Source organism: Cryptomeria japonica, chromosome 4 (genome assembly GCF_030272615.1).
Source record: "Cryptomeria japonica chromosome 4, Sugi_1.0, whole genome shotgun sequence".
NCBI classification, from domain to species: domain Eukaryota; kingdom Viridiplantae; phylum Streptophyta; class Pinopsida; order Cupressales; family Cupressaceae; genus Cryptomeria; species Cryptomeria japonica.
Genome location: NC_081408.1, coordinates 300,175,232 through 300,192,455, shown reverse-complemented (window position 1 = coordinate 300,192,455; position 17,224 = coordinate 300,175,232). Strand labels below are relative to the sequence as shown.

The 17,224-nt window shown below is 35.4% G+C and overlaps 1 protein-coding gene across 1 annotated transcript in view; it reads left to right on the top strand.

Moving 5' to 3' along the window:
• The window catches only part of LOC131063585 (lecithin-cholesterol acyltransferase-like 4), a 102,126-nt gene extending 85,445 nt beyond the window's left edge, over positions 1-16,681 (top strand). Inside the window, exons 9-12 of the mRNA XM_059219805.1 lie at positions 4,967-5,124; positions 5,291-5,345; positions 6,093-6,146; positions 15,618-16,681. Coding sequence (XP_059075788.1) covers positions 4,967-5,124; positions 5,291-5,345; positions 6,093-6,146; positions 15,618-16,139 — 789 coding nt within the window. The 3' untranslated portion in view covers positions 16,140-16,681. The remainder of the gene's footprint in view (positions 1-4,966; positions 5,125-5,290; positions 5,346-6,092; positions 6,147-15,617) is intronic.
• Positions 16,682-17,224: the final 543 nt, after the last annotated feature.

Below are 17,224 nucleotides of genomic sequence, written 5' to 3'. Positions count from 1 at the left end.
TTGGCCATGATTTGGAGCGAATTTCTCCTTTCAGGCCTTCTTAGGGGTCAAACAAATGTTTCTTTCATGAGAGAGGGATCCAAAGTTGAAAGTCAAAGGAAAGCAAGGTATGAAGAATGAATCTAGGTGAAGGAAAACAAGCAAATCTTGAATTTCGCTCCTGACCCTTCCAAAGGGTCCAGAGCGAAATTCTCAAAATCACCTAGTTTGCTCATGATTGAGATCAAGACATGGATTCCTAGGCCTTGGTGGAGAGAAGACTAGTGTATGCTTGCCTTGGGAGGCATTTTGGAGTAGAGAAATGATAGAATTTGAGCCTAAGGAAGAATTTCGCTCCTAACCCTTCCAAAGGGTCCAGAGTGAAATTCTTAAAACCTCTATTTTGCTCCCAATTTTGCATTAAGCCTAGTATTGATTGAGATTAGAAACATCCTTAGGCATGCATTTGAGCAAGTTGTGGTCACAAAATGTGAAGATTTTGTCCTAAAATGCAAATTTCGCTCTTGACCATTCTAGAGGGTCCAGGGCGAAATCCTTTGAAACTCCTATTTTTCACCTTGTTTGAGCTAGGCAAAGGGCTAGTTGTGAGATTATGATGAGAAGAGGTTTGAAGGCTAGGCCTAAGATTATGAAATGATGAAATGAGGTCTAAATTGAGCAAAATAGCAAATTTCGCTTCTGACCCTTCCAAAGGGTCCAGAGCGAAATTCTTATAGGGCCTGTCCCTGGGGAGGATCCTAAAGAGAATTCCATTTTGATCCCTTTTTGTTAATGATTTAAGGTAAAAGTGCTATGACCAGGATAAATATATCATGTGTGCTTAATCATCTTTTGGTTTGTTTTGCAGATGGAAGAAAATCAGGCCAGAACAAGGACGACCTATTCTAAGCCCATCATTATCAAGGACACTTCAATGGCATGAAGGAGGACTCAAGGTGCTTCTAAAGCGTTTGAAGACTTCAAGTGTTTGAGGAGTTCTAGGCTATCCTCAAAAGACTCCATTCTACCACACAAAAGACCCACATGATGACAGAGAAGAATGACCTTATCAACACCTCAAGGCAAGACATGCTACCAGAGAAAGAACACTTGATAGTGAGGAAGCCTCATCAAGCACATGGAAGTCAAGGAGGTACATCATTCTTCGCATCAAGGACAGAGGAGGATCAACCAAGATACAAACGTTAGACAAGGTGGCATCCCAATCACTTTTCCTCCAGTCGGATTGGTCCACCTCGGCATGTCCAGATTCAATGTACCTAATTTATCAGGGACGACACAAACTTCGGTGCCCTTGCTTCCTATTGGTCCACACTCATTGAATATAATTTTCTCATTGGCTAAGGAAGTTTGTTATAACAAACCCATATTAGGGTTTCTATCTTGTAATCCTAGCCATTAATTCTAAGTCAATCAAAGCCATCAATTTGTAAAGGGCTCTCTATATAAAGCCTTGGCTCTTCATTTGTAAAGGTTAATAGTCGGGGAATAGTTAGAGATAGACAATAATTAGTAGTGGTAGTCCAAGAGCAATTAGCTTTTAGGGTAGAGTAGAAAGAGAAGGCAAAGATTGTTGTCAAGGCATTGTTGCAAAAGACATGTAAACTTCATTGAAGAAATGGTGAATTCTATGTGTTGATTCGACAATTTGCATGGTCTCTATACTTCTCAAATTTAATTTCATGTTATTAGATGAATGGAAGGAATTTGTATGATCAATGGTGAAATTTGTATATCCATACTACTAGTGGTTTGTTGATTGCAAACTTGCCTTGCGTAGTCAACTGGAATCATTCAACTTAAGCTTAACTTCAATTATCACTTCTTCATTGATATGCATCAACCTGATGGTGTCTATGCTTGTAGCGGTGATCTGAACATCATAAAGCTATCCTTAGAAGATCGCACTAACCTTGTGGAGATGATCATAGCATGTCAAAGCAAGACTTAGTTAGAGTTTCATCAAAGGTCATCCATTGCTCCTACATTCTTAGCATTAGAATTAGATTCCTCTCCAACCCTTATCCTTTTTTCCCTTTTTTAAAAATCAAGGATCAATAAAGACCCACGTTCTAGTGATATCCAAAGTAAATCAGATGTTCAGGTCATCAACGTAAGTCCCCTTGTGATTCCAGCAAATCACATCATACCGCAAGAGCTTATCCACAAGTAGAGAACCTACATACAAGAACCTTGGAGTTGCCTCGATTGATCCTTCGGCGAAATCTTCAACATTCGGGTAAACTTTGTTCAAGAGAGGATAAGATACTTTGGTATTTTATTTTGTGTTCGCTGTGCATAAAAAACACATCAACAAGACTGGAATACTTAGTTAGGGTTTTGGTCTTAGATTGTAATTCAAGGCTAAGGCAAGCTTTGTTTCTAAGCCCTTGAGGCGAAGTCTCTAATTTAATTTTGAAGATTGTGAAATCAATAAAGATCAGTTTTTTGTAATTTATCTTGTATGAGTTTCAATTTTGCTGTCTATGTTGAGTGAATATGTGTTAGGCTGCATTGATGGATGGTTCTTGAAAAAACACTCTATTGCTTCTTTTGATTCCAGGTAAGAGCACCTTGGGATTATTGTACTTGGTAGTTGAAAGTATACGTTGAGACTTGCACTTCCAAGCTGGTTTTTTACATAATCCTGAAGTTGGTGAAAGAGTTGGCCATAACACTGCACATCTACATATCATAAAAATGATAAATTTAAGGGAAGAAAACTATTAGAATGCTTGCCATATCAATTCCACTTAAAATCACTCAATAAGTCAACTATTAAAAGAAAAGCAAAAGGAGTACAAGCTTAGTCAAACTTGCTTCATCTTTTCCAATATTTCTACCACAGGAAAAGTGTACTATCTGAGCATGCATGTATCATCTGATCCAAACGCTTTACAAAGTAGCAATGGTCTAACAGTAACTCAATATAATTGTATAAACTTAAGCACTTTGGGTCTTTCCAGCTCGCTTATGTGGATTATGATGCTCATCTGTATGTTGTCTCCTACATCGAAAACAAAAGCTATGTTCAAGAAATACAAAGACAACATATTTTGGACATGTAGTCAGGTGACTGTACACATAAATAATTCAACAAATAGTCAAATCAAGCTGAACTTCTTGGTGTTGAAATAATAAGCATATATTTGATTAATTCTCTGCAAAAAAAAGAGTTTGGGAATGCAGCAGCTTGCACAAGTTGCGGATCCCATAAGGCTTTCAAAATTTCTCTGTATGTAGGGTCTGTACTTGATTGTTTTCATAATGTTCAAGTGTTTTCTCTCCCCGTTTAGGGTTCTGTTCTCCTTAAATGTGTGTTTTTAAAATATTTTCCTTTCTTTTGTGAAAGCAGCAGATTTGCTGGATCTGCATGCATTACAAGCACATTTAACCATGCTGGTGACCCATGCCTGCATATTTTGTATGCCTACAATTGGAGGCCATAGCCTTGCTGAAGGCACCTTAGACTTGGATTTGCAAGGCCTCATGCAGATTCAATGAGTCTCATGACATTGTTTGAAACCAGGAAACCATGTACAGATAGATGGAAGAGATTTTTGCCTCATTGGCCCTCGCCTGGTGATCACTTTGATTCTGAACTTTGAATCAAAATTTTCTTTATGTTGATGTCAACAGAAAATACAATAGTATTCTCCTCTACGCTGCATAGTATTCTAATGCAATGTTCTGCACTACAGAAATATCAATTATAATAAGAGAATACACAATCTCTGTTACAATGATGAGAAAATAGGAAAGCAAAGATGTTTAATTACAAACTCAACAGAATATCAAAGAGAGTTAAGAATGAATTGCCCAAAATAGTGAGTCGAAGATCTTCAGATCTGCACACAGTATTTAGTTCTAATGGTGTACATATATAAATAATTATTGCTTCAATAGGCAAATCCAAAATGTAAACCAAATTCTATCTAGGTACTGAAAAATCCTGACACCTCAATCATTGAAGAAAAATAAATAATCCAAATTCTTTGACTGTTGTGTACCACTGATGCATCCCCTCAATTGCTATTTTGTTTGCCTGCTTATTAATGAGGATGATATCATAGTTGATAATTAGTTAGGTGGAATGTCATCCTCTATTAGACCAGATCTGTCTTGTATTGACATAATAAATGCTACAAGCTAAACACTAATTTTATTTGAATTGCCCATAATAGGGAATTGAGGATCTCTAGATCTGCATACACTTTAGTTCTAATGGTGTACATATGTAAATAAATATTGCTTCAATAGGCAAATCCAAAATGTGAACCAATTCATATCCAGGTACTGAAAAATCCTGACACCTCAAACATGAATGATCAAAATTCTTTGACTGTTGTGTACCACAGATGCATCCCCTCAATTGCTATCCTGTTTGGCTGCTTATTAATGAGGATGATATCATAGCTGACCATTAGTTAGGTGGAATGTGATCCTCTATTAGACCGGAATGTGATCCTCTTGTAGCATAAAATATGCTAAGAGCTAAACACTGCTCAACTTAATAAAATGATACAAAAATTCTGTGAGCATGGATTTAGTCTGTTATGCTGTTATTAGATTAGACAAGCCAAACGGAACTCTGGAAAGTTAAAATCTGCTACTAAAACATAGAGAATTTGTTTCAAAAAGCATGCCAAGCTATGCACTGAAAAGCAGTCTCTGCTAAAAGCAGAAAGATGCGAGATAAGGCCCCAGCTGTAATAATTATCTATTTTAAGAAATGTCTTACAAAGATGAAATGCGGAAAGTCTTGTCACAAAGTAGAATGAATTTCTCATTCTAACAAGAATAATGAATGTGACAAACTGTATTGCATCTTTGTCTCAAAATAGAGATGATTTGCTTGTTCGTATTGAATTGTTATTGTTATAATTTATAAATAAGTCACATTTTGACTTTGCATTAGAATCTCCAACTATGGTTCTTAGAGAATGCCTTTATGTTTTTATAACAGATCATGTATGATGGCATGACAGTACCATTACCATTCAATTGTGAAGTACTGAAATGGGCCAATGAAACTCGAAAAATTATGTCATCAGCCAAGGTCCCAACCTCTGTAAAATTTTATAATATTTATGGCACTTGCAATGAGACACCGCTCAGTGTTTGGTACGTCCTTCCTACTCAAGCTGAATATGCTACATTTCAGCTTCTATCTTTTATGCAATTACCTATTATTGATAGCAATGCCAACTCAATGAAGTGCCTTCAAGAGTGGGAAATTTTCCATTGAGACAATTATAGTAATTTATGTTTTATTTTTGTTGCTTTACAGCTATGGAAGTAAGCAAAGCCCCATATTGGATTTGGAGCAAATACTGCATTCAGAGGTATCTAACACATAAGCTATATTAATGAAGTTTGCTCAGAGTTTGTAATATGTGTGATATCTTGCACGAACAGAAACAAATGGATTGAAGGTTCTGCATTCTTTTTATATTTGTCTCCCTATAGCTAAATTAATGATGTTAGTCCATCTGTTTGGTTTCAAAGCAGCATTGGAGTCAATCTCATGGTGTTTGTCCTTAATTCTTTTTTATCATTTTGAATCCTTTTCACACTGGATTTATTTTCTATCTGGTTGCTGCCAAGATGTTTCTACTTCAGTTTGTAGTCGAGTTTAAATTTTGCCTTTTCTGTTCCATATGAATTCATGTTTGGCCTCTTGTTTACAATATCACTCTTTTTATCACTGGTAATATAGATTAAAGAAAAAAAATTGAGAACCATTTGGTTTCTCCCAACGCTGCAGAATCAAAGTTCTATCTTTTCTAAATTGCAGAATCTGTAGTCATGTGACCTAACTGTCCAAGGAGTTTTGTTTTACGAAGAGTTAGAAACAAAAGAAATATATACCATCTTTAAACTATACATTTTTTCATGCTTTTTTAAAAATTTGGCAAAGTTGGTACATCTTCTGACTGCATGTCTTGCATATTTTCTCATATTTGTTCTTAGGTAACAACTTCTGCTTCACTCGTATAAATTTTTGTAGATTATCATAAATTTCATTTCAAGAGTTATTTGCATCTAGTTACCAGATAAAAGTCTCTTTCTAACATTCCTTTTAATTCCAGGCTGTATACACTTGTGTTGATGGCGACGGAACTGTCCCTCTTGAATCAGCTATGGTGAGTACTAGTAGCAGTGGCAGTAGAGAGTTGTATGTACGAATCAGAACTATATCTTGTTTGCCTGTAGTATTTCCTGTTCTTGGAAGAATTGTTTTCCTCCCTTTCAAACCTTTCACTTATGGAAATCATACATTATTGTTATTCAAAAGGGTTTCATCCTATCTCTGTTTTTGATGATTGTTTTAGAAGGCATTTAAAATTCTTGGTCAAGAATACTTTAAATTCTGCTGATGATACAGGAAACAGTCTCAACAATAGGTGTATAGTCAAAAGCATTGAAATGGGCCTTCTAGTTGGGGTGACTTTCCTTTGTTCCTAGACACACCTTGATAATAGCATTATGTTATGGACAAGGGATTAATGAAGTGATTCTATTGTATAACTGGGTTTACTCTGTCATTGAGTACAAATTTGATGGAAAAATCTATCTTGTATATTGTTCCTTGTATTATTATTGATACAATCCATTTTTTGCATAATTTTCAATCTAATGATAGAATGTTCTTCAATTTAGATCTGATGATTTGAAAAAGAAGATACGAGGCTATAAATCTGTTTTTAATGTGTTAATACCTGTAAAAATGTCCAGGGGGATGAGAACAAATCAATTCGAGTACATGAGCAAGGAGGGTCTGAAATGGATACTTATGTTTATGCAGAGAAAATGAACAATTGAATTCAAGGCCCAATGGAGTGGTTGTAGACATGAAAACTAATACCACAATTCACAACATCAAAATTTTTGATGGGGATGAGGAGACAAATCTTTGGGAATTAGTGTTAACATCCCTCCACCTTTATCAGTCACTCAGAGTTCTATAAAGTTTCACTGAACCTCTAGATGAAGATCCCACAATGATTTTTGGAGGGAACTAGAGAAGAAGAGACATTAACTTTAAACCTTGGTGGGGAGTTAAGCGAGTTTGCTGATGCACTTAACCAAATAGCAGGTCCAAAATTTGGTAGAGCCTTAATGTTGTGTAAATTACACACTTTTTCTAAGATATGATTGAAAAATGCATGGAGAAATTTAATGGGATTATCTATTCAACGATATACAACTGTATATAAAGAGTTTACAAGAAAATGTTCTAAATTAAGAACTAGTCGTTTAAGTGAAAACTTAAAAGCTTAAAAAGCTAACTATGCATCTTTAATAAAGAAGCAATAGTTTCACTTAGCGTACTGAAAAAGATAAAAAACGAAATAAGTTGACAACTATGATGACCATTATAGAATAAGTATTAATATTATTTTAATACCCTCGCTAATGGTCATCGTACTCAATAGCCTACAAATGACCAAGAGTACTAGAAGTTATCCAAGCTGATGTAATCCTCACATGCGAATTAGAGATTTGACACACGCAAATTACCGAAACCTGAAACCATGATTTTGAGGAAAAATCGGCAAATCCTTTTGCAGAAGAGTACTAAGCACTGTTTGCTCCAACAACTCCAAAATAGACTGCAAGATACCACGGTTGTAGATGTTCGCCCTAGTAGTGTGACCCAAAACTAACTGCAACAAAGCATGATTTTTGTAGAAAAAACTATCAAACCCTGAAAACTTCGTGAATCACAAAATCCCACGCGAACTTCGTGTATTACAGATGATTTTTGAGGAAAAAATCGGAAAAACCAACAAACAATTTTTGAGGAAAAAATGGTGAAAACCTATGGACAAAATTTTCAGGAAAAAATTGTGAAAACCCTCAGATATTTTTTCTAGGAAAAAATCGTAAAAACTCAGCAAACAATTTTTCAGGAAAAAATCGTCGCAAACTTTGTGGATTACAAATGATAATTTTTAAGGAAAAATTATAAACCCTGCAAACAATTTTTGAGGAAAAATTTAACCAACCCAGAATAATTTTTTAAAGACAATACAATAAAAACAAAAATTTTAAGTTTTTAGAACTCCTTTTTGGGTTTTCCAGAATTTCGCACCTTGGGTTCCGTGCCAGGATTTTTACTTATTATTGCTGCTAAAAAATAGCGGAGGTCAAAAAACCCTTGCCGCCGCCAGTAGAAACACCATGAAAATTCATGGAAATTGCGATGCAGCTGGGAAAAAAAATGCGATGGGAGGAGATGCCGAACAGAAAAAAAAAATCCATGCAGCGCCCAGACAGCAAGGTCGCATGACAAACTAACAGAAGGCCGTGAAAAAATAGAGGAAACCCTTCGTCACGACCACAGAAAAAAAATGCTAGAGAAGAAACGCGATGCAGACAAAATTCGCCCAGAACCCTGCAACAAAATCCGGCAAAATCCCACCAAAAGTCTGCAAAGAAATCCGTCAAGGAAAACCAGAGGTCGCAGGGAAAAAGCCGTGAAAATCGCGAATACTTGCAAGCGCGAAAACTCTCGCGTAGAACTCTGACGAAAAAAACCAAACGCGGGTTGGAGAAAAAAAAATCTTTTGATAAAAAATCTGCACGAAAATCTGAAAAAAAGCCTGCCCTAGCCGCAAAAAAACCCACAAAAAAAACCTTTGAACTTTCCAGCTCCAGAAAACCCACGAAAAAAAGATCTTGCAAAAATTCGCCCAGGAAGAAAAAAAATCTATTTTTCTTTTAAAAAACAAACAGATTAAACAAAATCTCTTAAACAACTTTGAAATTTTTCAATAAAAAAAACTTCTGAAATTTTTAATTTCCATGCTCTGCGATATGGAACCCTTCCGAATTCCTGGGTCCTCCCGTGAGGGAGTTGGACTCAGTATCGCTTTGATACCATGAAAAATTGATTGCTCAAAATAATCGGATTATCTATTCAATGATATACAACTGTATATAAAGAGTTTACAAGGCAATGTTCTAAATTAAGAACTAGTCGTTTAAGTGAAAACTAAAAAGCTTAAAATACTAAATAATAAAAAGCTAACTATGTGTCTTTAATAAAGAAGCAATAGTTTCACTTAATGCACTGGAAAAGATAAAAAATTAAATAAGTCGACAATTAAGATGACCATTATAGAATAAGTATTAATATATTATTAATAATATTTCACCATGATAACAAGTTATATTTTCCCTACAACACTTGTACGTTAACTTAAAACCTTGGTGGGAAATTAAGTGAGTTTGCTGATGCACTTAACCAAATAGCAGGTCCAAAATTTGGTCGAGCCTTCATGTTGTGCAAATTACACACTTTTTCTAAGATATGATTGAAAAATGCATGGAGAAATTTAATAAATTTTTCTGTTAAGTCTGCTGTACTAATTTTTTGGTGTCCTGATCTAGTCTTTGAAGTCTTTTTTTCAAATATTGTACTATGAAATCATGTTTTCTGGTGTCTTTGTGTGGAGACTCCACATTTTAAGTCTCTTATGTCTTCTATTGGGACTTATTATAGTGTTGGGAATTGGGAACCTTGTGTTTTTTCTCTTTGTTAGTCCTTCCGACTTATGTACAGTGCAATGAGCTTCCTCATAACATAGTGTCGGGGATGTTTTGGAACTTGGAACCTTTAAAGGGTTCCTAGTCTCTTTCGGGTTCTTGATGGTTTTTTAGTTCTTGACATAAGAGATCCTTGACAAGTGCTTGTTTGGAAGGGTACCTTTCCAGTTCCATGTCAAAGCCAAACCTTCAAATTGGAAAAATAAAGGAGTAAAGGGTATGTTGGAGTATTTCTTAGTTCTAGGAACCTTAGGAACCCCTAACATGGTTCTTAACAACACCAAAGTTCTTGACAAGGTCCTAAATACCAAAATAGATGAAGAGCCCTGGATGAGCTGTGTATCTTCGACATATGCTTGGTTGGTTCCAAGGAGTGTTATGGCTGACATGGAGATGTACAAAGATTTTAAGATTGTCGGAGCTCTCTAAGGGATCAATAACCCTAAACCTCCACTAAGGTTTCAAGTTCCTAGATAGCCTCTGATTTGAAAAGGGTAGTGTTTTAGTTTCGTTGGAGGTATTCTTAGGAATGAGGAACCTTCACCAAGGTTCTCAGTACTTTATCTACCTTTGACATGAAATAAAAAGAGAGAGAAGTGTTTGTTGCCGATCTACCATGGCTCTAGAACTACCTTCGAGGCTAGGCTTGGCTACCATGGCTCTTGAACTACCTTCGAGGCCCTACATGGTTTCAAATGTCACCCAAAGGCAGATATCTAAGTGAGGAGGAACATGGCATGCCTAGTCTACATAGAGAAATGAGATACCAAAGGAAGCCCATTATTATTGAATAATATTAAGTGGGTTTTGAGGGACCAAATAAAATGGCATTGTATTACTCACCCACCCAGCCACTTGCTTCTACACACCCACTTTCTCACCCAGCTACTTGCTTCTACACACCCACTTTCTCTCCCACCTTTTGTGGATGTCATGGATGACTAGGAGTCTTGCAGATGAAAGGAAGATGGTTCCCCATACTTTGTAGGTATAGGAACATGATTGAAGTGGTTTTTAGGTATAGGGATGATGAAAGGCATTATGTGGAGGTATGGGCACCCCCTACGATTGTTGAGGTTGCAAATTTCAAGATTTTCTTGCAGGTTTGCATGTTTTCCCCTTTGGGACTACTTGTAGTGTGGTATAAGGACCTTTGACATTGGATTGGAGAGGAGCGTGGTTTGCAAACTATGCGAGTACTCTCTGAGTTGCCGAGTACTCTATTTTTTTTGCTCGAGTTTTTACAAGTTTAACTTGCGAGCTTTTATAAACACGAGAAAAACATGGGTAAAAATGCCTATGCGGTAAAATGCTGGTTAAAATGCATTTTTCACATGTTTTATTGCTATAAAATTGTGCATTTTCCTTTTTGAAATGTCAATTTTTAATCTAATACATTTTGTAATTGAATTTTGCATAAATAATATGTTTTTTAAGATATTTTAACTTTAGTATTGTCTAAGTCGTTGAGCATTTGTCTAACTTTTAATTTTAAGTTGTTGCTGAGTACTCTTCGAGTCTGAGTCTGCAAACTATGGAGAGGAGCATAGCAGAAGGAAAGATTTACTTAACAAAAAAATAGAGTTCATAGTTTCCAGATCTGGGTATTGTATTTTGCTATCGTAATGATTTGGTTTTGTCCCAAATTTGTAATAAGCACTTATAAATTTTGTAGAGTGAATGATTAATGGCAAAATCAACCTTAGTTGAGTGTTCCCATGTGTATGGTGTGCACCTGTGGATGTGTTGCTTAGTTGGTGAGCCAAATGATTGTAAAATCTTTGTAAAGCCTTTGAAAGGTATTTTTGTAAGAAGAGTAAAGGAAATGTATGAGTATATTCATGGATTACTAAGTAGAAGCATTTAATATTTTGCAACTATCTTTTTTTTTTGAATGTACGTGTAGAGCCTAGGTTGCTTGTGCATTTTGAGAGGCTTTGATATCTTGAATGAGGTATCACCTTGGTTTAAGTTTTTGCATGTTTTGTATGCACTCAGAGACTTTGTTGCTCAATTAGATAAAAGACATCGGTCTATTACTGGCTCTTTCTCCCCAGCACAACATAAGTTCCTTCTTTCTGCAATGTGACTGCAAAGTTAAGTAGAAAAAAATTGAAATGGATTTGGGCTACAACAATTGCAAAAAATGCAAGAAATTGGACATATTTTCTTCACTCAGAGACTTTCCAAACCATGTAATTTATAAATAGCATTGTTCTATTTATTTTTTAAATCTGAAAAATCAGTTTTTACTCTAAAGATGTAAAGGTTTTAAAAATTTAGGGCATGGCTTAAAACATAACCTTTCCAATACGACTCATTTATCCTCTTGAATATGCAGTTTTGCTACTATGGTAATGCATACAATTTAGTTTTACGTTTACATCGTATGCTCTCTTTATTTATAATTATTGTGCTTTCTATTTATTTTACTTCACTTTTTTCCATGGCATTTCTGGGATGGAAATGACAGGAAACACGGGTGCGTTTTAAAACATCCAGAGCATGGCTTAAAAAGTGGCCTTTTCTGTATGATCCATTTTTTCCTCTTGAATATGCATTTTTGCTACTATGATGATACATACAATTTAGTTTTACCTTTACATCATACGCTCTTGCTATTTGTTGTGCTTTTTAGTTATTTACCATGTTCCATGGCATTTCTGGGATGAAGATGACAGGAAACATGGGGATGTGTTTGGGGGATGGTAGTAGACTAGTAGTGGGAGACCAAATTTTAGGGATGGTAGGGGATGGCAATACATTAAAGTTTTAAATATAAATGGGGAATTTTAAAAATAATAACATTAAAAACATAGGAAATTATAACAATACTTGTATGTTCTATGGTGTTTCTGCAATGGGGACAGCAGGCAACTGGCAGAAGCATTTTGGAGACAGCAGGGGATGGGAGGCATTTTTTGGGGATGATGGCAGAGGATGAGAATTTAAAAAGTAGGGAAAGTTAAAAAGTACAGGAAATTACAATTATTCATATGATAAGGCATTTGCCATATTTATTATAAATTATAAAACCATATTAGATATCATTAGAGCTGAATTAAGAATTCATGTGAGAGTCGATGTAAAAATTTAATGAAATTTCATTGTTTTCATTGCTAATGTGTATGTACAACAAAAGGACAATAGACTACAACTACAGAATTAATAAAGGTACAAAATCTGAAAAACATTATAGCAACTAGATCTATTGCTGCTACATCTCATCTTCACCTGTACAAAAATCAGAGTCTGAATGTGAGTCCCCACAATGTTTCCCATCATCTTTGTCTTCACATGTTAGAATTAATCTACTTATTTATAATTTATGTAAAGAGTTTTTTCTCCTTCCAGTTGCAGTAAATTTGAGTCATGTGAGATCTAGAATCTTCTAAAGCTTGTGAGTTTTTGTTGTTCCACCTTTCAAAACATAACTTTTAGTTATGGTTTTTTAAGTGTTGCTTGTTCGAGATTTGTATCTTCCTTGATCACCATCATTGGAGACGCAATCCTTTCCTGCATCTTAATGTAATTTATTTTTGAATGTGCCATGTGTTTAATTGCCTGCAAGGTGAATTCATTGAGGATGAAACTAATGTTTCCCATCCATTTTCTGCTGTTTCAAATGCTTTTCTAATCTGAGTAAAAATGAAAGAAGAACCATGACTGCCATCCAGGTATGGCTGGCTATCCTCAGGACATTGACATCTATGGAAGGCTGAGCGCTGTTTCCAGTATGTTTCCAGACAGTTAGGGTATATTGAGGATGGCTTGGCAATGTTTCCAATGTGTCTTGGAGTCCCAAAATGTGACTGGTACGGGACAGTGGGAATACCCCCTGGGATGTGGTCCCATGTATCCCTGAAATACTTAAATACTCAAACAAGTATAATAGTACAAGAAAACAGGAAATCTCATTGATTCAAGTGATAGCTGTACAGGAAAATTAAGATTCATCAAGATTTGTTGATTGAAGTATCAGAATAAAAATTTCATTGTTTTCATTGCAAAAATACAACAGTAAAAGGCTACAAAATGTCCATTAATAGGCATAACAGTAAGGCAATTGGATCATTTGCTTAAAATTTTGTTTTTCAAGTGACTACCTGGAGACGACTAGTTGTCACTGGGATATTTTGGTTTTTAAAGTCTTGTTAGCAGGAATGTTTTCAGCACATCCCTTGTTTCTTGGCCATCTCAGCATACCCAAAACAGTACAAGGATGGGGATAACCGACAGAGCCCCAGGGATGTGTCCACACGTATCCCTGTTATTTACAATCCAGCTCTGAGATAGTCTTTGTAGTTTATGCTTCCACATCACTATAACAATCAATCCCATGGCACATGCATTGTTCTACGCCAAGCTGTAATATTATGCATAACTGCAAAAACCTTCTCGGGATTGGCTAGGCACACTAAATGATAAACAATTTTTCAGTTAAGCAGGGACAACTTGGGAAATTAGAAAACACTGAATAATTTTAAAATAGAGAAAAAATTGTAAGCAAGTTTTTCATGTATAACTTGCGATTATTATGTACTCTACTTGTATAAAGTCTTTGTTAATGCATACAATCTACATTTACAGTATCTGCTCGTTATTCTAGAGCTCTTTTTCCTGCTATCTATTTATGGAGTGTTCAGTTACGCAATTGGTTTTTTTATGCTATTGTTATTGTTGCGTGCTCATACATCACTCTTAACATATTAATTTTACAATTGATGCATTGGCCCCAGGATTTTATAAGTCATAGATCACTGTATTCTGCAGTTTAATCGTACTCCGGTTTCCAAGTATTATAAATATAGTGTTATCATTTTTGCATGATTCATTTGGAGAGAACAAAACTCGTCACCATAGGATTCTGAGTGGAGTTCTTTCCTTGGCTCCATTAAGAGAGCAAGTATCAAACATGTCGAAATTGTTATTTTAAGTTGACGGGTAGGTTTATCTTCTAAGAAGAGTTACAAATTTCTCTCTTCTTCCTGGCCTTCTAAAATTCTCAAACAAACATTTCTATGGGAATTTAAACTTTTTATCGGTGAAATTCTGGCAATATTGCTTTCTATTTAATTGCTATGATTGTTAGATCCTTTCTTGAAGTCTACTCAACTTCAAGACACTTGGGCTAAATTTGTTATTCTAATTTAGGTTCCCCTTTGTTTCTTACCAATGGCTTCTAACCACTTTTGTTTTTTGCATGTTCCTGTGGGATTGCAATTACGAGATACATGGAGAATAGCCTTTCAAATTTCCAAATGTATAACTTAATGAATATGTGATGTCTTGGTTAGGAATATTGTTGAAACATAGATTTTTTTTTTTTGATAGGTAATAGGCCGTAGCCGCAATATTTTGAATTATTATTATTATTATGTTTGATTAGATTTGACCCAAGACCTTTCCCATTCTATGGAAGGCCAAGAGTCACAACTTAGAATTCCACTTTAGATGTCCCTATTGGGAATTGAACTTGGGTCTCCACAGTGAGAACCCAGTGTTTTAACCAGTTAAGCTCAACCCCTTGGACGTTGAAACATAGATTACAGTTACTGTCACGAAAACCAATTAAATTTGCAGTAGTCTCTATGTCTAATCAGATATTGCTAAATAATATATTGTCTGGGTAATGCTATTTTACATTCTTCTGCCTGGTACAGATCATTGAGCTGTCCTCTACTGCTACAACATGAACGTTGTAGGTACTGGTAGGAAGCTCATAAGCGTTCTATCAATAGCCCATGTAATAATTAAGTATATTACACATTTGCTTTAAAGGGTAATCTGCACTACTGAATGGCATCTATCCTTAGCTGCAGAGATAGATCACATTCTGTATATCTTTCAGTAATTTTATTCTTTATTTAGCAAGTAGGTGGTTCAAAGTTGATGAAAGCCATAAATTTTGAGATATTTTATAATAATCTTATTCTTTTTTTAGCAACTGCTTTATAGAGAATGATGAATCATATTCCATGTACCATCAGCTTTAATTATCTATTGGGAACAGTTTCTACAGAGATTCATTTGAATGTTTGCCATTCTTGTTACTTTTTCAGGCAGATGGGCTTGTAGCCGAGGAAAGGATAGGCGTACCGGGAGATCACCGGGGATTGGTCTGTGATGAGCGGGTATTTCGTATACTTAAACACTGGCTGAAGGCAGGAGAACCAGATCCTTTCTATGATCCTGTCACTGACTATGTTGTTTTGCCAACTAGAGCTGAGTTTAATCAGCATAGAAAACAGTGCCTCTCTATCCCAATAAGTGAAAACTGGGAAATGCCATCACAGGACATTGATGATTACAATGCAGTGCTTGAACATGATTTTGTGGCTGCTATATCAGGTGCCTATGACAAATTTGGTGATCCAAGGGCAGAGGCACACGCATCCTTGAATGTACATTCTCCTCATCCTGGTTCAATTGACAAGAAGCATATAGAAGTTTTAACTGTTGGTATTGCAGAAGGAAGTGATGTGAAAGAGACAGCTATATCTCTGGAAATGGTCATGAAAGAAGCTTCAAAAAGTGCTATTTCTCTGAGTCAAAAGCCTGAGAAATTTCAAACCAAGAAATAAAGGCAATGCAATCTGGAATTTTTCACGTGTGGGCAACAGAAATATAATTATTCAGCCAGAAATCTAGGAGTTCTTATTGATCATCCCTATCCTACTTGAAGGACAAGAAATTTAAACTATTGTCAACTAGTCCAGCAGAAAGAAGTGAGATGAAAGAAATTACTAGGTTGCTGCATAAGACCATAGAAGAATGGGGTAGTACTTGTGAATGAAAAGAATGTCAGTATTTAACCTTAAGCAATGTGGGTCATAAATTCTTAAACCGTCTCATGCTTAACAGCTCTAATGGGTTCATTTATAGCTGCGTGTGTGTATGTACAAATATGTATATAGCTAGAAGCCTGAAAGAATTTGTCCTTGTGTTTAAGGCCATGTGTACTCTACTAGTGATAATCAGCTGAAAGATGTGTATATGTAATTTATATCGTGGACAAGAAATTTACTAAATCAGCTTATTTGGCTATTCTACATGGTTAACTGCCATTCACAGTTGATTTGATTTTTGTCCAACCTATTATTGCATTGTTATTATGTTGTTGCCAGCATTAATTAGCAATGGTGTGTTGTTTTTAGAATTTATTATTATTGATGTGTTATTCATGGCATTCATTAATAATGGCATTCTCTCTATTATTGATAAGGAAGATTTTGACTTGCTATGGTTGTTCTTTTTGTAATAGCGATTTCTTAGAAAGTCAAGTTATACTTTGTGGAACTATTTACTCTATTATTTTGAGCTTTTGAACTTCGGCTTCCGATGGGAAAATATTACCTGTTAAATCTCTGGAGTGTTAATCAGTAGGTTTATATATGGGATTGGTTTTTGCTCAAATCAGGTAACCTTCTTGTTCTTCTAAAGAGCAAAATGAAAAAGTAAATAGCAGAAACAAAAATGCAGTCTTAGATTTTAGTCCTGTAGTGTTTGTACTTCCGTTTATATCCAAGTTTTGTTGTTTCTATAATGGTTTTTGATTGTATGCACTTATAATTTGCACTACTTTAGCCAAAGTTCTATAAAATAAAGTAACATGTATATATGGATGTGCGTCATTGTTCACACATTTCTTCCTCAATTTTGTTGTTAA